Raw genomic sequence first — 23178 nt, 5'->3', positions numbered from 1 at the left:
TCTTGTCATGGTTTGACTCACCTAAGGCTTGAATCAACACCCTTCAGAGAACAGGCTATATCACTGTTGATCCAGATATATCCTTATTCCCTGCTCATAACCCAACAGGATTCAGGTCAAGATACGCAAGGCTTCTCAGAGTTAATAATGTGTTGAATCAAGATCTTTTGCTTTAAAGCACTTAGTGGTTAACTGGCTTTTCTTTGGAAAACTCTAAATTCTGCCTCAGATTAAGCTGTAATAGACATGCAATAGACATAGCAATTTATTTATTTATTAATACCTAGCAGACTTATTTATCAATACTTAGCAGAATGGAAGATAGGAACTCACACACTTATCTCAAGCACATCAAGAATTTGGGATGTCATTGATATAGCTACTCTCTTCACCATTCCAACTTGTCTATTCTTATTGTGGTAAAAACAAACCATCATCAGGGTAACTAGCCAACCCTCTGGGATGAATTTCTTCATGTTTTTAAAACTAAACAGATGCTCAGAGACCAGATAGCATCCATGTCTAATTGGTACTTGCAGCCTTCTCCATTTGGTAGGGCCTGTGAGTACTGGAACTCTCCTAGTGTAATTTTCCCAAATTCTGAGTCCTCTTGTTTCACAAAAGGGCATCAGAACAGAATTGTAGTGGAAGACAATATACACATATATGAAAACACAGGCAGAGAATGGGTAGTCCAACTTGTGCCTCTTCCTTTTTGTTAATGAATACACCCAAGGATGAGATTCTTTGCTGAATTCTAACAAACCCTTGTTAATTGAACCAATTAAAAGTATTGATAACCCCAGACTAGGATATCTATTAACATTTCAAAAACAATTTTGTCCTCATTTGAGATAAAAGTCTATTTAAATCTGTGTCTAAAGTAATGTAATCTAAATGTCTAATGGCTGGAGAGTAGTAAATGATTTTCACTGAAAATTGTAAAGGCATTCAATAAATATTCAGTAAATGACTACAATGAACCAGGCACTTTACTAAATACAGGAGATAAAACAAAAACAAAATAGTCCCTGCACTCAAAGATCTTAATTCTATAGGTAAAAACAACATGTGCACAGAAATGAAAGTAGACATAAAGTAGTTTCTTAAGGGAGGACTCTAGCAATTGTGGAGAAGAAAAGAGTGAAGTAGAAGGAGAAGAAATCAAGCTAGCTTGAATCAAGGACTTGAAATGAGCTTTGAAGGAACTTTGAGATTTAAAGATTCAGAAGTAATAAGAGACTACATTCCAGGCAAGGAAGAGAGCCTGTACAAAACTGTACTGGGAGGACATAGACTATTATATGCTGGTTACAGTAAACTTGTCAATTTGGCTGGAGCATAAACTTTATGAAGGTGAATAATCAGAAATGATACTGGAAAATCAGAATGAAGGCTGAATACAACAGATTTCAAAAGCCAAATAGAGGATTTTCTACTTTATTTAAGAAGAAGAGAAAGCCACTAGAGGTTGGAGAGTATGGAAGTGACAGTTAAATCAGACCTGTGCTTTAGGGATATCAATCTAATATAAAAATAATAACAAATAAAAATAATTAAATTTGAGGTAATTTAAGAGGGAGGATAGTCTCTGTTGGAAGGGGCAGGGAGGAATCAGAAAAGCCTTTACGTAGAAGATGATATTTGTACTGGGTCTTGAAAGATGATGCAGAGTTGAAAAGGGAGTGCATTTCAGACATGGTAGATGGTCAGCGCAAAAGCAAAAAGCCAGGAGATGGAGAACCGCATAAGATGAAAAGAGATAAAGTCAGTTTGGCTTGATCTGAGAATATGGGGTATGGGGGAATTATGTCCAGTGATGCCATAAAGTTAGATTGGAACCAAGCTGTGACTATTAAGATGGTATATGTATGCATAAGAGAATAGCTGAGTCACTGGGAGCTGGTAAGAATATTGAGAGGGTAAGTAGAGAGAAACAGGAAGAAGGCCCAGGACTGGCTTGTACATATGTACATGTGTATCTATGTACATGCACACACACACAGTTTGAGACGAGGATTATAATCCAGAAAAAAATATTTTAAAAGTTGTGACTCTCCAGCTTTTCCATTTCTCCTATTTCTTACTTGTTAAAAAATGGTGCAAAAATGATGCAAAGAAAATTATTCTCTCTCTTGTTCATGACATGGCACAAACACTGCCTTAGAGTTTGTCTTGGTACAAATATACAGTATAGCTGTAAAAGAAGTTCTCTTTTAAAGAATGTATACATACAGAGGGATCTGCTAAGAAATACAAATTGCCCAACTAAAATTATTTTAGTTATTTAGTTGTTTCATTGTGACAGACTCTTTATGACCACATTTGGTATTTTCTTGGCAAAAATACTGGGAATAATTTGCCATTTCCTTCTCCAGATCATTTTACAGATGGGGAAATTGAGGCAAACAGGATTAAGTGACTTGCTCAGGGTCATATAGCTAGTAAATGTCTGAGGCTGGATTTGAACTCACTGAAGAAGAGTTTTCCTAACTCCAGGTCCAGCACTTTATTCATAATGCTATCTAAGCTAACTAATTATAAATATTTACACATTTATAACAACTTTTCAATTCAAGTGAAGATATTTTGTTCATTTTTTTTTCCTTTCTTGTTCTTCAAGGGGTTGTTGCCTCTTACTAATAGTGCAATTATTAATAATCATTCCAAAGTTCTGTCAAAACCAGATTTAAAGTTTGTATTTAGAACAAGAATATGAATATTTGATTTAAATGGAGTTAGCCTTTATGTCTGTGCTACCCATCCTTCATAGCTTAACTCAACTGCTGTCGCTCCCATGTAATTGAGTTAAGGACATTGTAGGGTGGTGTCTTTTTGTACTTTTGTGGGGAAGGATGCATGAGATGGGGGAGAAATTGAAGTATTTTCACAATTAACATCTAGCAATGTGACAGGAAATATTACAGAACTGTCCAGGGGTACCATATCAATCATCTTGTTCTGTATAGTAATTTTAAATGCAGATAGGGTTGAATGAACCAAAAGAAACAATGAAGCTTTGTCGAGTAGCTTGTACTATCATGCCCACTTTTGGGAGACATGAGAGAGCAATCATGGCTTGGTGCCCTTGGGAATTTTGCCTAATAATATGCATATCTGAGTGACCTGTTTTATTTGGTACACTCAGCACAACATGAAATTTAGAAGTGTTTATGTTGAACTGGTTTAAATTTATTCTCTCACTAAATTATAGTTGATGATGTGTCAATAAATGAAAATAAGAAAATGCTACTTAACTCAGAAAATCCAGTCAATTTTCCAAGGCTTCTAAACAGAAGGCTGAATAATACATTCAGAAGACTTTAGTTTCATAGGAGTTGTCTATAGGTTCAGGGTTCAAGTACTGCTTGGGTTGTCTGTTTTAGAAGAGGATATATATATATATATATATTTTTAATTTTATTTTATAGTTATAACTTTTTTTTTTGACTACATATGCATGGGTAATTTTTTACAACATTATCCCTTGCACTTACTTCTATTCAGATTTTTTCCCCTTCCTCCCCCAACCCCCTCCCCCAGATGGCAGGCAGTCTTGTACATGTTAAATATATTACAGTATATTCTAGATACAATATATGTGTGTAGAACCAAATTTCTTGTTGCACAGGAAGAATTGGATTCAGAAGGTAAAAATAACAGTTTACACTCATTTCCCATTGTTCCTTTTCTGGATGTAGTTGATTCTGTCCATCATTAATCAATTGGAATTGGATTAGCTCTTCTCTATGTTGAAGATATCCACTTCCATCAACATACATCCTCGTACAGTATCATTGCTGAAGTGTATAATGATCTTCTGGTTCTGCTCGTTTCACTTAGCATCAGTTGATGTAAGTCTTTCCAAGCCTCTCTGTATTTCTCCTGTTGGTCATTTCTTATAGAACAATAATATTCCATAACCTTCATATACCATAATTTACCCAACCATTCTCCAATTGATGGGCATCCATTCATCTTCCAGCTTCTAGTCACTATGAAAAGGGCTGCCACAAACATTTGGCACATACAGGTCCCTTTCCCTTCTTTAGTAGTTCCTTGGGGTATAAGCCCAGTAGTAGTATGGCTGGGTCAAAGGGTATGCACATTTTGATAACTTTTGGGGCATAATTCCAGATTGCTCTCCAGAATGGTTGGATTCTTTCACAACTCCACCAACAATGCATCAGTGTCCCAGTTTTCCCACAGCCCCTCCAACATTCATCGTTATTTGTTCCTGTCATCTTAGCCAATCTGACAGGTGTGTAATGATACCTCAGAGTTGTCTTAATTTGCATTTCTCTGATCAATAGTGATTTGGAACACTCTTTCATATGAGTAGAAATAGTTTTAATTTCATCATCTGAAAATTGTCTGTTCATATCCTTTGAAGAAGAGGATATATATACCATTCATGTTTCAATACTAAGCTTTTAAGAACTTGTACCTTGAAGTTTAAGAATACAAAGAAACTAGCTGTATACTAGGGAGATTTGTAAAAAGTGATCTTTAGGCCATTTAAAAAAAAATCATCTGATATTTTAAGAGTGCTGTCCTAGGGAAGAGAAGGTGGAATTCTAAAATATTTAAAAATGACCTTGGACTATACACGAAAGTAATTTTTTCTGCCCTGTTCTATTAAGGACTTGAAATAATTTCTTACTCATATTTCATTCTTAAATAAGAAAACAATCTTTAAAGAGTAACTGATTTGTAATGGAAAAATTGGATAGTTCATCTATTTATATATACTAATTTCTATATTTCTCTATGTCCTCCAACTGTCTCATAACACACAGCAAAGAAATGCCATGATGTAATGCTGCTCCATTAGAGTTCACTGTACTGGCTGTTTATTTCTTATCTAAGGCCAGGAGTCTCTTGGAATGAGAGACTGGAAGACTAAGAGGTTGTGATAGAAACAGTATACTTGGATTTCAGCAAGCCTTCTGGAAAAAGTTCCTTATATCTCTAAGAACTAGGAGAGAAGTAGTCTTTTTATACAGTTAGATAGGTATAGTTTAAAATGTATGCCTGATACTCAGAAAAGAGTGATTGATGGATAAGTATAAATGAGGATAAAAGTCTCAAGTGTGTTGACTCAGGGATTGGCTCTATTGTGTTCAACAATTTTATTAGTGATTTGTGCAAACCATTAGAAAAGTGCTTAGTCTCCCATGGCTTGGGTTCAATTTTGAGAATCTCTGTCAAAATTTTATGTGGCTCATACTCCCAACATAAAGTTTCTCTTGGCAACATCAGAATTTGGATTAAGAGCCCTAAGCTTCCATGAAGAGACTCTGGATAACAAAAAAACTGAATCCAAGATAGGTTTTATTTAATATGACACATAAAATGCACAAGCTAATCAACAGTCAAGATAACTTCCTTTCTCTTCAAGAGTCCCAGGACTTATGCAATTTGCTTTATAATAGCACTTAGAAAAGATTTTTATCCAAAAGGAAATAATTGAGGGTTATGTAAGAATCAAAAATCTCCCTCTTTTTTGATGGGCTTCCACTTGCCTAGGGATCTATGCAGTCTTTCTAACCTATAGTATTATCTTGGGTGGGGTTCATTTTGCTCCCAACAGTAAAATACTCAAGATTGCTAGGAAGACAATGTGGTTTTGAAGTCAGAAGACTGAACAAGTGTGTGTTCAAAAGAAAACATCTAGAATAGTAAGGACTGGTTGAAGAAACTAGGGATAGTCATGCTGGAGAAGAGATGGAAATGAAATAGGCATAATAAAAGATTTCAGATTTTAGGACTTTAGAAGTTTTTAGAAAGATTAGATTTCTACTTCATTTCAGGGAAGAGAAAAGGGAATAAATGTTTATATATGTTATATAATCAATATACAAATGCTTATATAATTTCTATGTACCAGGTACTATGTTAAGCTTTTTACAAATAATTTATCATTTGATCCCCATAACAACTTTTTGAGGCAGACACAATTACCCCCACCTAACAGCTTAAAAACCTGAGGCATACTGAGGCTGGATTTGAACTTACATCTTTCTTTTTCTAGGTTCAATGAAGTCAGTTGTAATGTTCTTCTCTAAATTATAATGTTTTCTGGAAGCAGGTTTTTTGGGGAGCAGCCAGGAGTTAAAGTCCAGATCCTTTATTTTTTTCTTCAAAGTCTTGTCTCTTTTCCTGGGCCCTGTTAGCTTTCTTAGAGGCCTATCTCTCTCCTTGGTTCCGAGAGCTCTCTCCAAATGTCTCCATCCAGCACAAAGGTAGAAGTTGGAATAAATCTTGACTCCGCCTCCAGGAGTGGGCTTCTGGATTCCTATGGGCTTGTCCCTGATTGCTTCTTGCTTATATTTCTGCCCAACTAGTGAATCTAGGTATACATAAATCCATCAATATGGGAGGTATTACACATAATTACATAAGCACATAGTAACATAACACAGGCTAGTAGTGATGTAACATGAATCAACATGAGGAATTATACATGTCCATAAATCCCAGAAATAGTCCAAAAGGAATCCATTGTCCATTAGTTCATGTGCCAGGAATCCAATAATTCCTGCAAGTTTTATAGTCCTGCAATAGTCTCATCAACAATTTTTCATCTCAAGGAATCCAATGATCCCTGCTGATTTTCAAGTCCTCCAACAATCTTTATCATCAGCTATGCTCTTTCATTGTCAGATATTTCTTAGATCTTCTCCTTTTTTTTTTTTTGAGGACTTTTTCCTTTTCTGTCTCTCTCCAGGTGCTCATTGCCACTCATCTGTTTCCTTTTCTATCTTTTTCCTTCTCTGTCTGTAAAAAATACAAACAAACCCTCTCTCCCAAGCAGTTAACCTATCTAGTGCCTTCTATTTACCACTTTCTAAATCTCTCCTTATCATCTGGCAATTACATATTACTATATACGGGCAATTACATATATTACTATATATCAGGCCACCTAACTGCTTCCAGGGGGAAGACTAGAAGACAGTAGAAGTTACAGAGAGAAAGGATTTTAACTCTCCTTAACAGAAAACTTCTTAATAAATCAATATTAAATCTTCTGTTTGATTTTTAAAGTTCTTCATAAACTGGACCCATTCTAATTTTCCAGTCCCCTTATAACTTATTCTTCTTCCTTGTACTTGCAATTCAATCACATTCCATCTTTCCTCTCTGGGCATTTCCATTGACTATCTCCAATACCTGGAACTTTCTCCATGCTTACTTCTGCCTTCTATTTTCCCTAGTTTCATTTAAGTTCCAGCTAAACCACCCTCTCTGGAAGAACCCTTTCCAAGTTTTTCCTAATCTTACTGTCTGTTGAACACTTCTAATTGACTCTTATCTATTTCATTTATACCTAGTTGCTCCATGTTTTCTCCTCTATTAGAGTGTGTATGTTCCCAGGATTTAGCACAGTGCCTAACACATAGCAGGTGCCTAATAAATGCTTGTTAACAAATGCCAAAAAGTAGAATAAGTTACTTTAGGAATCACTCAGTTCCCCATTAATGAAAGTCTTCAAATGGAAATTAGATAATCACTTTTCAGGGATGCTGTGTAGGGGGGTTTCTGGTGAAGTGATCACTTTTGAATTCTGAGCTAGAGAATTGTTTAGACAACCTGAGTTATCACCTTGTAATCCTAACAGATATGTCCTTTGTAAATGTTCTTCTTTGAATTCCAAAATCATTTTCAATAGTCATTAAGAGGAAAATTGAATCACAGTTGCAAACCACCTAGTATATTCAAAATAAAGACTATATATAGGATTAAAGACAGTTACCTATTTGTCTGGAGGGAGGTTGGAAGAATATTTTGTTCAGAACTAATGCTGAGAACTAATGAGCAGGATCAGGAGATCATTATATACTTCAACAACAGTAATATGATGATCAATTCTGATGGACATGGCTCTCTTCAACAATGAGATGAACCAAATCAATTCCAATAGAGCAATAATGAATTGAACCAGCTACACCCAGCAAAAGAACTCTAGGAAATGAGTGTGAACCACTACATAGAATTCCCAATCCCTCTCTTTTTGTCCGTCTGCATTTTTTATTTCCTTCACAGGTTAATTGTACATTATTTCAAAATCTGATTCTTCTTGTGCAGCAAAATGACTGTATGGATATGTATACATATATTGTACTTAACATATACTTTAATATATTTAACATGTATTGGTCTACCTGCCATCTGGGGGAAGAGGTGGGGGCAAGGAGGGGAAAAATTGGAACAAAAGGTTTTGCAATTGTCAATGCTGAAAAATTACCCATGCATATATCTTATAAATAAAAAGTTTATAATAAAAAAAGAATATTTTGTTCAATATTTATTATTAGAATCCTGCCTCTATGACAAACAACCTTTAAAAACCTGAAGATCAGAGCAGACAATGGCTTTTATATATAATTCCACTTACCCAACCTACTTAGATTCAATTCTTAAAGTATTTTATTCAACATCTAGGGTACTGACTTGAATGTGGATCACATTTTAAACTATATAATCAGAAAAATTTGAACAAAATGGTATAGAGTCAGGAAACTATGTCATATAAAAAAGAGATGAAGGATCTTGGGAACCTCATCCTTTAGGAAATAAGAAATTAGAGTCATGAGAATTCTTCAGTTATGTATAGATATATATTGTATAGAGGGGTATAAACTTTTCTGCATTACTGCAGAGGACAGAACCAGAACAAATGAATAAAAAAATTAAAAGGCAATAGAATTTGGCTGAAAAGGGAAAACTATTTTCAAAAAAAATATGAATTATTTAACAATGGGTTTTTAACAAGAATTTAGAGAATTCTCCTGCACCACTGAATTCTCTGTGGCTATAAGTGATTTAAACAAAAACTAGATGACCATCTGCCAAAATAATTAATTGGATAAGAAATTAGGCTTCATGACTAAGGACCCATCCAACTCAAAGGATCTATGACAAATTTGTTGTTAAGAATGAAAAAATTTGAACATTGCTGAGGACCTGTTTTATAGTCAATATTTTGTTAGCCTGAGTCTTTTCATGGAAGCTTAGGGCTCTTAATCCAAATTCTGATGTTGCCAGGGGAAACTTTAGGTTGGGGGCAAGAGCCATATAAAATTTTGACAGAGACTCTCACAGAGTCTCTCAAGATTGAAGTGAAGCCATGGAGAATTTGCACTGAACATTCTGTTCAGCCTCTTTCTTCCTCTCTATCCCTGTTCATGGAGAAAACAGCAGAATACAAAAAAGGAAATGCTCATTTAATTTGACTGAAAATGGTAGAAAGGAGATAAAAACAAGCAATTGCTAAATTAGGTTATCTAGTTCTCAATGTGCCTTTTTTAGTTATCAAGTTTTACTGTGGATGGCTAGATTTAGTGACTTTAAATGTTGGTGTCTAGGGGATAGTATGAAACAAAATTAAACACAGAAACAATGTTCTTATTTTTTTATTTTAAGATACACCAAGTTAAAAAAAAAAAAAAAGGCCAACATGCTCTTTTTCCTTATGTGGCTATGCAATGAACAACCTGGCTCTTCTGTAACTTAGCAGTATTAAAAGTCTATTTTTAGCTAGTATTATTGCAGATGAATCACATTTACCGTTGACAGTTAATATCCAGAGCCCAACCAATTCAACTAAAGACTGGCCATCCTATAATATCTCTTTCCACTCCCCTTCTATGGAGTTGAATTGCAGTTCAATGAAAAGGATGAAACTCAAATGCAAAGCCAGCAAACACACTGCTCCAAACCATAATAAAATATGGGATATTTATCAAATAAAAATATGTTTAGTAATGAATTGTTTGCACTTGAGGACCTATTTCCAAGTCCAAGAGAATCAGTTCAAAGATATTTTCACCTGTATTTCCTAAATGGATTGTTAGCTCTTGATGGGCAGAGCTGAGAAATAAGGGGGGGGGGGGGGAAATGTGTGGGGGTGTAAATAAAGCTTCTTTCTATAAAAAGAAGGGCCCAGTGGAGGTGAATTATAATGATTAGTTTATCAAGGAATATAGATTAAAACTTGGTCATGGTAATTAACTGCCTACTCGATGCATTTTCATTGGCTATAATCCCATGCCTTGAATTTTCTCCCTCCTAAACCTCTCTCCTGGCTTCCCTCAAATTTTAACTAAAATCCCATTTTCTGCAAGAAACCATTCCCTGTCCTCCTTAATGAGTGTGCCCTTCTTTGGAGATTACCTCCAATTTAATACAAGCTCACATCTATACCCATACTTTACATTTGTTTGCGTGCTATCTCTTCCTTTCCTTGAGCTCCTGGATATCAGGGAATGTTAGCTTTGCTTTGTATCCTCAAGGATTGGTGGAGTACCTGGTACACAGTAGTCACTCAATAAATGCTCTAAGTCACTAATAATCAGAGAAATGCAAGTTAAAAACAAAATAAAACAAAACAAAACAAATTAAAAAAAAACTTTGAGATGCTACCTCATATTTATCAGACTAATAATATTACAAAAGAGGAAAATGACAAATTTTGGAAGGATTATGGAAAAAACAAGTTACTAATATCTATTGGTGGAACTATATATTGGGAATTTGTAATTATGCCCAGAAAAGTTACCAAACATCCTAGACCCTTTTACCTACCTTTTACCTTTTAACTACCAGATCAATTAAAAAAAAAAAAAAAAACTTTATTGAAAAAATAAAAATAAAGATACTTAAAGACTCAACTTTTTATTCCCATTGTCAATTACTTTTATAGAGCTACCATAAAATTAGCCTTAATTTTGCCCTCTGGATATTCCCATATTCTTACTATCCTTTGTAATCCAATCTAACTAAAAACATAGTCTCAGGATGAAAATTTCCCTGGCTGCAGCAGGTTAGAAGCTAACAAGTCTCCATCAGAATAAAGTGATCTACATTTGAAAAAAGCCTGAAAAAGTTTATTAACAAAGGACTTAAATGATATTCACAAATATTTGCTATATATAAATAGGATACTTTTGCAAATATATCTACATACTTTCTACTATATATAAAAAAGCACCTCAAAAGAAAACAGTCTCAGTGAATAGTTAAAATGATGGGGACTTCCAGAAGAATTTTTTAAAAAAGAATTAATTGGACAAACATTAGCAAAAAGTACATTATGTCAACTGTAATATGAATTATTAAGCAAAACTGTATATCATGACAACATGTATTACATAGCTCTAATGTAATAATCTGTCTTTAGATGCATAAGTAAGTTTATGTAAATCCAGGTCCTTTTTGCTTGGTTAATTCAACATCACCATATGTACCTTGTTTTTTTTTTAAACCATATATCCTTTCAAATTCTATAGCAGAGAGACTCAGAGATTCTATGGATTCCATAAACCTGTATTTATATTAATACACATTTAGCAATCATTCCACTCTATTAATCTGACACTGGAGAGTATCAGAGATTTTTATTTGGGGATGAAATTTCCAATTTGCTAATTACCTCTCCACAAATCAAGTAAATAATAGCCAATTCCCTATTTATCTTCACAGAGAGCTAAAAATAAACCTAGCTTAACTGGTTTGGTCAATAATCTTAATTAAGATTACTCAGCTAATGCTGAACACTATCACACAGGAAAACAAAACAAATTGTTACTTCTATTAAATAGTACCGTGTCCATAAAAATGAAGTCATCTATCATGAAGACATAAAAACACCCAATTTCAGTGTTGGGTGATTTCAACTCCAGCTTTACTCAATCTAAAACCAGTTTTGTGATGAAGGCATGTTGTTGTTGTTTTGGTCACTAAAATCTAGAAATCAAACAATTAAGGAGGGGTGTTGACTTTTGGTTACTGGTGGGAAAGAAAGGAGGAAGGAATAAAACTTTATGATAATACAGTTATGGGCAGATTAACCAGTTTACTGTGTCTAACTTGCTGAACAACTGTGACCACACCTTTTATTTTGCAAGTAGGAAAATTGAGGATGATAGATGTTAAAACAGCTATTTTAGAGTTTAGCCAAGACTAAAAGTTTGGAGAAATTCTCTCTCTACCACATATGCTGCCATTCCATTCAATTTTATTTAATTCACTTCCCTTCAACAAACACTAACCACTTAAAGGGTCAGAGACAAAGATAACCTCTACCCTCAGGGAATCTAAATTTTATGGGGGAAAGAGGGAATAGAACATGTAGATAAATATACAAAATATATAAAAGTTAACACAAAGTAATTTCAAGTATTAAGGATAAAACACTAAAAATGATGGCAATCAAGAAATATTAATGAATAAAAATTGAAAACTGAAGAGAATTTTCCTCCTCTATATACCCTTTCTAAAAGAATAAGATTTACATTGTCATTTCACATAAACAAAACAGATGCTTTCTTTTGGTAGAAAGGAGAGAGGGAGTGAACACAAAAATCCCAGACACCATTGGTATTTCCATATATCCTTTCCTAGCCCATCCTCCAGAGTCAATGACCAATGCATTAAGAATCTGCCAAGAAACAATGAAGTTACTGATCCTACAAAGTTTGAGAGCATCATCCTATTTGCCTCTTTCCTTTCTTCATCAAGATGTTTAATTACTTCTCATTATTCCTCATTTGTGGTTGTTGGCAGAGGAACTGTATTCTCAACTACTGTAAACAAGTGAGCATGTTCATTCCTTTCCTTCAGCATTTTCTGATACTACAAATAATTGGTTATTGTTAAATGTTGTCAAAACAATATGGGGTTGGCTTCATCAATGGATAAAAATGTTACCTCTTCCTATGCCCTAAAAGATGAGAATTCTGAAAACACTCAAATCACTTTTGACATACATTTACACCATGTATAAAAACAATTCTCAAGTTAAAACTGTGTATTTAACTTCTTCAAGTTAACCTGTGTATTTAGATAATTTATAGAAGTATATAAAATCAAACATTTACTGATAATAAATCATAACTCTGTGGCCCCACATTCAGTTACAGAACCCCATATGGGGTCATAACCCACAATTTAAGAAGTTATGTTTTATAGTATATTAACTATTCAGCATGTTTTAACTTGAATTCAAATGTTTTCTGGATTTGCTGAATAATTAAATGTGTTACGTAAGACTAATATTAGCTCTATATAGATTCCACAGAAAGGGTTTCTAATTCAACTGCCTAATTTTATGGTCTCAGGATATGGTACTATTTATGAAACTTAGCTATTCAGCAGAAATTTCATTTACAAATCTTTGGCTATTATAGAAAGGCAGAGAAGATGCATTAAGGGTTTGTCTCATTGGGTATTTGTAATATCAGCATCTAGCACAGTTCTTTTGATATAACTAGCCCTTAATAAAGGCTTAAAGATGAAAGAACATTTTTATATGTTGAGAGAGAGAATGTATTACTTGTAATCTACAAATTTACAGCCTAGAAGAGACAAAATTGGTACAATTTATATAGTTAAAGTAAAAGCCAGCATTTAATAAAGGTCATACATGTGATAGTAAGTGACATAAGTAATATATGAAAGATGAATCATCCTGTCTTGTGAAAACAACTTGAAATTATCTAAGCGGACACGCTTCAAATTCAAAGTATTGAAAAAGGAAAGAAGGAAAAAGTATTTCCCTACTAAAAGCACTTACTATGTGTCAGGCACTGTGTAAAGTACCTTGTAATTTTTATCTAACTTATCTCACAATAAACCTGGAAGGTAGACATTGTTATTATACCCATATTACAGGTGAAATAACTGAGGCAGACAGATTTTAAAAAAGATTTGCTCTGGGTAAGTGCCCAGGGCTGCATTTGAATTCAGGCCTTCTTGATTGCAGAGCTAACACTATCCACTGAACCACTTCTTCCCTAGGGAAGGAATTTTATCATGTAGAAGTTGATAGTGTCAAGGTGATGGTGAGAACTTTTTTTGTGGTGGTGGTAAGGAGGATTATTGTAAAGATTAAATAATATTTGTAAAATTGTCTAATAGTTCTTCCTTCCATACCTCTTTTCCTTCTTTCCCTCCCTTCATTCCTATCTTCCTCCCTTCTTTCCTCTCTCCCTCCCTTTCTTCCCTCTCTCTTTCTAAGACAGCATGTCACAGACTTTTTATAGAAGTAGGTAATAAAATAGTTGGCAATATAGCATTATTCAAAATTATTACTATTTTAATAACTAATTATTAAAATTGTTATGTATTTTAAAATTTTCATTCTGGGATAGGTTTTATTAGTCTGTCCAAGAGGTCTGTATAAAAGATTAAAGGCGTAAACCCCCCTAATTCTGTTATCCTTGCTTCATTTTATAGATAAAGATACTGAAGCCTCAAAGGGTTAAGTTATATTCCTAAGGTTGAATATATAAGTGAAGATAGAGCCAAGAGGAGAATGCTCATTTTCATACTAACCCAGCATTCTTTTCAATACTATAGTGCAAAGTTTCAGTCAAGGAACCAGAACGGGGACTAGGACCAGGTCTTTTACTATTTTAATCCAAGACTGATCTAGAAGTTTTTGCTAGGAGTACAGAACATTCTGTTAAACCTCTTTGTGATGGCTAAGAAGTTATTCTTGATTACTTTGCATCAGTGAAATCACACTGCAGGAGGGAAATCACAGCTAAGTATTTAAAGCTTTGGCTATGGCTAAGGGAATCATCAGAAAAAGTACTAGCCTGATGTCAGGAAGACCCAAGTTCAAATCCTCCCTAGATTGTGTGACCCTGAACAAGTCATTTAATCTCTCAGGCTCTGTTTCTTCATCTATAAAATTGGAATAAAAACAGCATGTATGGATCAACTGAGATTACTTGTAGGGTCTTTTGTAAGCCTTAAAATGCTATAAGAATGCTAGCTATTATATCTCTTAAAGAAAGCTGTGCACTCTGGCAAAGAAAAAAATGATCAAATCCAAAGATAGGATTCCATTAACATACACATTTAGAGTTAAATCATTATTGTCATTGGATTGTAAGCTCCTAGAGGGTGGGGACTTTCTTGTGCCTCTTTTTTGTATCCCTAGAGCTTAGCACATATCCTGGCATTTAGTAAGTCCTTAATAAATGTTTACTGGTTGGTATCAGTTAAATGTCAGTTTAACAAAAACGTATGCCTTGATTAAAGGAATGTGGATCCTCATAAAAGTGTGAAAGGCTAGATAGAGGAAAGCAAAGAGATATTAATATATGCAAAATTTTATCAATATGGGCATTTCCTTTACTAACGAAAACTAAATAATCTTATTTGAGGATAACTTGTGAGATATTGTTCCACTTAACTATAGCTACTGCCATGTGATTTCACTGATGGAACCATGTCAATATAATGGTGGTTCAGCTTCATTGCTAGTGGCTGGATTGATTGGTCATTTAAACCAGGATCCTATGTTAAGGGGGGAATTTGGAAAAGGGAGACAATAGGACCAATGATTTCAGCCTTGCAGGCAACTCCCCACAAGGAAACATTTTCCACCAATGCAGTTCAGCAGCTTATCTGCAATTCATCCTCTTAGAGATTTATCCAGGAAAAGTGAAATGGCTTGCCCAGATTAGCAAAGCTAACATGTATTAGAGACCAAATTTGAATTCAGGAAGTCTTCCTGGCTCCAGGTCCTGTGCTCTATCCTCAATGCCACCTACATCTATAATACCTGACACTAGCTGTTATTTGACACTGTTTGCCTCAGTTTCCTCATGTATAAAGTAGAGAAGGAAATGGTACTGAAGGAGAAAAAGATACTGCAGTATCTTTGCCAAGAAAACCCCAAGTGAAGAGTCAGACACAATGAAAATGATTGAATAGCACTAAGAATAGTTCTTTGATAAGGTTTCTAAAACTTTTTTTGTGTTAGATATCTCTTTGGCACTCTAATGAACTCTGATCTCTTCGTAAAATAATGTTTTTAAATGCATAAAATAAAAAGGCAAAGGAGTACAAAAGGAACCAATTATATTGAAGTACAATTATCAAAAATTTATAAAAAGAAAATCATGTACTTCCTGGTTAAAAAACATAATTATGGTAATTCAAAGATACTTATGGACATTCAAATACATTTCTACTTAAACATATAATGAAGGAAGCATATACTTTAAAAGAGATAGTTTGCTCAGAGAAATATAAAATAGGATTCAAATTATTAATTTGTTAGTATTCTTCTACACAGTTTATATGTTTTGGTCTTTAGTTTTGACAAATATATTAGGAATGCAGATGTGTTTTGTCAAAATGGGAAAAGCCACCTCTATCAAAGGTTAAAAATTGCTGATTTTCTCATTCTAGGCATTGAAAAATGCCTTCCAGAAGTAGCTGCCCTGAACATATACCCCAAACACCAACCAGCAAATACAATGAGGATCCCACCATCCAAGGCGTCAAAACAATGAAGAGGGGAAATAAAAAGAATGATTATGGCCTTGAAACCAGTCCTATCCTCAGAAGTCCCAAATCAGATCCTACACAGAATGGAAGTTCTCCCAAAGAAGCCAATCTCTCAAGAGACGACTTGTTATTCCTCCTAAGCATTCTGGAGGGGGAAGTGCAGGTCAGTTACATTTTGAGTCCTTATCCATATTTCAATTTTAAATTTGGTATACATTCTGCCACGCATTCATATGTTATATGTATTTGCATGCCCATGACAGCCTACGGTCATGTGTGCGCACGCACAAACTCCTCCTCCCCCTCCCTACACATATCCCTTCTGCCAATGAGGAGAGCAATTAATCATCTTTAAATGAGCTGTCATTAAGACATGCTATTGGAATGCATATTGTGAAAGGTCACATCCTCAGCTTCAATGCACAAACATGCATCTATAACAATAATACCAGGTGACTTCTGGGGTGATTTTCAATAACAATAGCTGCTTTTGTACTCAGTTCTACACTTAATATATTAACCTACTGGAAAAGCCTAAAAGCAACTGCTGCGACTTGGAAAATCTTGTTACCTACATTTGAAGATTCAATGAAATAAAAAATTAGATGCTAGTTTAAAAAGAGGTATCAAGAGTAGGAGGACAAAGGAACACATCTCCATTGCTATCTCTTCAATAAGAATTACAATTTAACATTAACTGTGTTTGAAATGTCAGAACTATTGTTATGCTGATTAAGAAGTCACTTGCTGCTAATTCAGACAGCCTGTTTTTGTGTACCTTGTGTTCCAACAGGCTAGAGATGAAGTCATAGGCATTTTAAAGGCTGAAAAAATGGACTTGGCTTTGCTGGAAGCTCAGTATGGGTTTGTCACTCCAAAAAAGGTGTTAGAGGCTCTCCAGCGAGATGCTATTCAAGCAAAGGTTGCTCCGTGGCAGGAAGACATCTATGAGAAACCAATCAATGAGGTATGTACCATATAAGGTGTTGTAACAGGAAACCTTAAAGTATATTTGTAAGGTGAAAGAATCTGACAGCTTAGCCAAGTACCAGGCTTAGCTCGTAAAAACCTTGTTTTGTCTTCTTCAATATTTAAACAACTAGAAGAGGAAGCATACTAAAGGCAGAATATGACATGATAAAATTCAATACCATATGGTTTAAGGAAAATCAAGAACATATAAAAAGCAGGAACAGTATTCTTCTGCTAAGTTTTCTTTCCCAGATATCAAACTAGAAGCTACTAAATGATAAAGAATTTGTTTAACAGGAAAAAGTGAGAAGATAGAGATTAGAACATCTTTCAGGGGTTTGTTGGTTAATATCTTAGGCAATAATAAAAAACAGATAAAGTTCAACTGCAGAAGTTAATTTTTTTTTTAACAGTGAGGTATTATGTCATAGAAACTTTGAGCATGAATGTAAATGACCTGAAGAGCTATCCAAGAAATAATTTTTGAAAATATACACTTATGTCATGTATTTTGCATAAGTGCATACTCTCTTTTTCCTTCAAAATTTTACAGCAAAAAACTTTTCAACACAAGTTTGCTCAGCAATTGCAATGGCAGATATAATAAATGATGTTCTAAACATGGCAACCATGGTGCAAATGTATAGTGGCTTATGAGTCTTTGGCTGACACTTCTCAATTGTCTTAGGGTTGTTTTAGCCTTTTTATTTTCCTTTGAAGTCTTGATGGGATTATTTTTTTTTAAATCAATTTCTCATAAATAAAAATAAGTTAGGAGATTCGAAGCACAAACTAAAGCTGAAGATCATGAAGGCATAATTTGGACAAACTTCTCCACATGACTCTGGCAACAGGGTTCAGCACTGACCTCTAATATCCTTGCTATTCTCAGCTTGTATGTCTCCTGAGAAAGACACTCCTAGTCTTGCCAAATTGTGAAGGAGTTTGGTTATGTAGATCAGCATCTCTGAGGGGTTGGGCCTAGACCACCCAAAGTTTGCTGACTTACGATTTAATCCAAATTTTAAGCATGGGGAGCCAAAGTGAAAACTCAGGAATATTAAACCATTCTACTGGCTCCCAACAAATTAAAAGCAATACAGGATCACAGACACCTCTCCAAATACTTTAACAATTAGAACCTCTATCACCAGTTCCATAGTAGTGAGCCAACAAATTCCTACAATACAAATTAATAACCACAGGGCATATGCTGTGACAAAACTCCAAAACAAGTTGATAAAATATAGCAAATGGATCAACCCCAGTGCTATAGTATAGTAACATAAATTTCAATTACAAAATAATTCTTTTAAAAACCATGCAAAATTAAAACCCCATTCATTTTCTCCAAATGCCTAAAATATAAGTACTTTTCTCAGCACAAAGCCTTAGTGTAGCCAGGTTGAACTTCTTTACTGTTTTTTGTTTTTTTTTTTAAATATAGTCTGTTGATTCCTTCCTTCATTCTGCTGTCTACAACTTTTTGAACCACATGGATCTTTCCCTACTCTGAATTCATCCTCTATGTATTGTCTACACAATTTGTCAGCTTATTTACAAAAAGCATTCTTATTAGCTAATTATTTCATGTCTTCTCAAGAAGTTTGTAAGCATTTTAGTCAATCATTACACTTAGTGTAAAAAGCCTGAAAAGGAAGGAGGTAGGTTATGAAGGGTTTTAGACACCTGAGGATTTTATATTTGATTCCGGAGCTGATACAGCTTATTGTGGAGAAGACAACATGGTCAGACTTGCACTTTAGATGAAGATCACTTTGTTAGCTGATTGAAGTATTGTCTGGAATGGGGAGACATTTATGACAACAGACTTCTCAATAGGCTAACAGACAAAGTAGCAGAGTCAGAAGAGATCAGGGGAAGTAATCAAGAGTTATTACAAAGGTAAAAATCTGCAGAAGAAATACAGGGAGTGAAGGAAAGAGTGAGAAAACAATGTTGACAACAATTCTGGATGACTGGGAAGAAGATGGCGCCCTCCAAGAGTAAAAGGAAAATATGGAGGGGAATGGGAATATTGGGGAGAAAGACAATGATTTCAGTTTTGGACACACTTAATTTAAGATACCTACAGAATATTCAGTTTGAGAGGTCTGAAAATGGAGATGCAAAAGGTCAGGGTTAGATAAGTAAACTTGAGAATCATTAACATAGAAATAACTGAATCCATGGGAGCTGGGGAGATCATCAAATGAAAGAGGGAGAAGAGAAGACGACCCAGGCCCAAACTTTATGGAATTCCCGTGACTGGCAGAAGGGATTAGGATGAAGATCCAGCAAGGAAGATCAAGAAGTAGACAGACACATGGGAGGACAACCCTATGAGAATAGTGTCCTGCAAACTAGAGAAGAGAATTTAAGAAGTGCAGAGAGATTAAGAAGGATAAGGACTGAGAAGAAGCCATTGTATTTGGCAGTTTAAAAATGATTAGTAACTTGCCCGAAGAGAGCATTTTTGATTGAATGATGAGGTCAGAAGAATTTTCAGAAAGTTAAGAGAATGAGAGAATGGGAGGAAAGGAAGTGGAGACACTTATTGTAGAAAGACTTCTCAAAAAGTTTAACCACAAAAAGCTAAATTTAGGGTGTTAGAGATACAAAATAACAGAAATGGAAGGATAAAGTGAGGGTTTTTTTTTTTTTTTAAGGCTAGGAGAAACATGAACCATGTTTGTAGGCAGCTAAAAGACATTGAGAGACTGATGATAAGTGAGAGGGTGAGGATGACAGAAGGGGCAATCTGTTGAGACAAGATGGAATGGAATTAGTTGTGCATTAGAGAGGTTTGCTTTGGAAAGAAGACAAGGCCACTTCATCGTGTGAGACGGGGTGAAGGAGAAGATCTGGCAAAAGACATAGGAGTGATAGAAAATACTGAAGAGGGAAGAATATGAAGCTCTCAGCAAATGGACTCAATTTTTTTCAGTAAAATAAGAAACAAGGTTCTTAGCTGGGAGAATAAGGAAAGAGAAATAATGAAAGATTTGAAGAGAGATGAAATTATATAGAAGAATTGTTATGGAGAGTGGCATAGTGAATTAATTAGTAGGTATAGAGAGAATGTCTTGCAGCAGTGAGGGCCCAGTTATGTAACAAAAATTTGTAGTAGACACTGTCACCAGTTTCATGAATTTTTTTCCAGCTTCACTCAATGATATGTGAGTAGGATTAAGTCAGTGAGTAGTGGGAGTGATCCAAGGTTGGGATTTGGCAGGGCAAGATTAGAGATTTGATAAGGGGGCACAGGGCTCAAGAGAATTGGTTACCACAGTGTCGAGATGGAGAAAGAAGAAGCTTGAAGGAGCTAGTGCAGGCATGATGGCCCAAGAACTGAGGAGGTTAAGAGACTGTAAGTCATGATAACAGGACAATATGTTATTTCCTTTTACATCCTCTGACATTCATAACAGTATCACCTCTTATTTGCTTTAGACAGATCTTGCATTACTTACATGTTATTTTACTATATAGAAATTAAGAAAAGATCCTGTTTCACTTTTCTTGTCATAATCCCAGTATCTAGCATATGTCTATTACATGGTGTATGCTTTATAAATAGATGGTGATTGGTTATTTCTACATATAAAGGGGTAAAACCCAAAGCATTCAGGCCCTGTGAGTCATGCTGTGAAACAAAGATAAGAGAAGCTCTTTTTTTAATCTCTACTTTACAAGATGGGGTGTAGTGGATATATAGCCTGTCCCAAAGTCCCATTCTCAGTGAGGATATATATATATATAATTCCTGATTTCTAGAATAACTCCTATTTTAGTTGATTAATGCTTGCTTCATTACTCATTTATTTTATTGATATTTATGACAAGAGGTCTTGGCTTTGTGTAAGGTATTGTAAGCTAAATAAGTTCTGTGGGACAAATCTCTGCTCCCAGGGAGCTTATAATCAATTGAAGGTAAAAGGAGAACAGAACCCTCAAATAAGGAGGTACTAGATAGTGTGATGGACTTGGAATGGATAAAACTCGAGTTCAAATCCTGCCTAATGTATTTACTAGTTTTGTGACTCTGGACTTCATATCTTTCCAAGCAGTGCAATTCTACAAAGACAAGCCTCCCTTTACCTAGTATTTTACTACTGGATATATTAAGCCAAAAGAGAATGATCCAAGGTTCAACTTTGGATATACTATAATATAAAGTCCATACCTAATTTTTTTTCCTTTTAGATATTTGTGTATGGTAAGGAAAAAAAGATACATTTAAATAAAACATACATGTAAATATATAAAATATGTAAATATGCATATAGTTTTTTCATTTGCACAAAAGAAACCATTAACTCTTCTTGTTGCCTCTGAATTTTGACGACATATGGGAAATTTTCATAAAATCATAACTCTAATAAGAGAAAAAAACTTACATTTATAAACACAATGATGAGCAAAACATGCATGGTTATATCTGTTTAACTCCACAGATAGTCTTTGGCTAGGACCATTCTAAGAAATGGTATGATTTATTTAATATGTATTGGACTACCTGCCAGCTAGAGGAGTGGGGGGGGGGGAAGGAGGGGAAAATTTGGAACAAAAGGTTTTGCAAGGGTCAATGTTGGAAAAATTATCCACACATATGCTTTGTAAATAAATAAATAAAAGTAAATAAATTCCTTGTAGTTATGAAAAATTAACCAAGTGGAGTATATTGCAAGCTTGTTTGTAAACTTTGGTCTATATCAATGAATAGTTTTGTAAAAAAAGACAGATGAGTCTCATTGAGAATAAAAGCTATGTTGATTGAAAAAAAAAAAAAAAGAAATGGTATGTTTTTGTCACCCTCTCTCTTGAGTATTCTTATTATCACCTTCTAGACAGATGGATAATATAAGCAGCCAGTAATGCTAAATAATTTTGCATTTATAGAAAGTCCTCAGTGTATAGGAGGTCTTAGATATATCTCTGCTGTTTCTGGAAGATGTCATATCCTAAAATCACTGGTGATGTTCCAACTATCGCACTGACTAACAGTGAAGAAACCTACTAATCCAGATTGGAATAGAATCAATCAAGAAAACTAGGAAGTTTTTTTCTATTCTGTCCCTATTCTATTTTATCCTTCCTTCTTCTTCAAATATTTTTTTGCTCTGATCTATTCTATTCAAATATACATTAATGTCACAAAGAGATACCTAAGGCCTTGAAATGGTAAATCTATACCATAAAACAGGTTTTTTTTTTGTTTTTTTTTTAAAGAGGTACTAGTGGTAATTCCCTTTAATAGCTAATTTTTAGGGAAACAACATTAAAAAATATTATATAAATTAAAGGAAGCTTATGGTAAAGTAAGGAATGTCTTTACCTTCCACAATTAGGAGACATGAGTCCTGTTTTCTGTCTCAATCTCCACCACTGGCCTGAAGTCTATCTTCAGTTCTCAAGTGAGGATAATAATACTTGTCACATACCTCACAAGAGTGTTGAAAGAATGATGGAATTAATGACCATTCTGCAATCTGAGCTCTTGCAGAAAAGGTGCCAAGTCTCAATATAATGCCACTTTGCATTTGTCAAGAACCTTTCTCAGTGATATTCCAGAATGCATTATCTTATGGAAATACTTATTATAAACACTTAAAGCAAGTAAATCACTTAGCCTCTCATTTAAAAAGTATTTTCTTAATGCTTATTATCTTCCAGTCTTAAGTACAACATCCTTGAAGATACAAAGTTATCTAAACAGTAACCATTTCATACCAAGACTCATAAAATCACATCATATATAGTTCAACCTCCTACCCAATACAGGAATTCTGCCTAGCCCAATATTTATTAAATGAACAAATGAGGACAAAATTGTCAGTTATTAAATTAGCAGAAAGACAAGACATGATGTGGGAGGAAAAACAGTGGATGTGG

The 23178-nt window shown here is 34.6% G+C and overlaps 2 protein-coding genes across 3 annotated transcripts in view; one reads left to right on the top strand and one right to left on the bottom strand.

Moving 5' to 3' along the window:
- CMSS1 (cms1 ribosomal small subunit homolog) overlaps positions 1 to 23178 on the bottom strand; it is a 413202-nt gene that overhangs the window by 251988 nt on the left and 138036 nt on the right. The window lies entirely within an intron of this gene.
- Positions 1 to 23178, top strand: part of FILIP1L (filamin A interacting protein 1 like) — a 241450-nt gene that overhangs the window by 84183 nt on the left and 134089 nt on the right. For both annotated transcript variants that reach the window (XM_074301002.1, XM_074301003.1), the window contains exons 3-4: positions 16213 to 16474; positions 17105 to 17278. In XM_074301002.1, coding sequence (XP_074157103.1) covers positions 16223 to 16474; positions 17105 to 17278 — 426 coding nt within the window. In that variant the 5' untranslated portion in view covers positions 16213 to 16222. The remainder of the gene's footprint in view (positions 1 to 16212; positions 16475 to 17104; positions 17279 to 23178) is intronic.

The sequence above is a fragment of the Sminthopsis crassicaudata genome, chromosome 3, assembly GCF_048593235.1.
Source record: "Sminthopsis crassicaudata isolate SCR6 chromosome 3, ASM4859323v1, whole genome shotgun sequence".
NCBI lineage: Eukaryota > Metazoa > Chordata > Mammalia > Dasyuromorphia > Dasyuridae > Sminthopsis > Sminthopsis crassicaudata.
The sequence above is the reverse complement of the archived record's forward strand: the minus strand, read 5'-3'. Positions and strand labels throughout refer to the sequence as shown.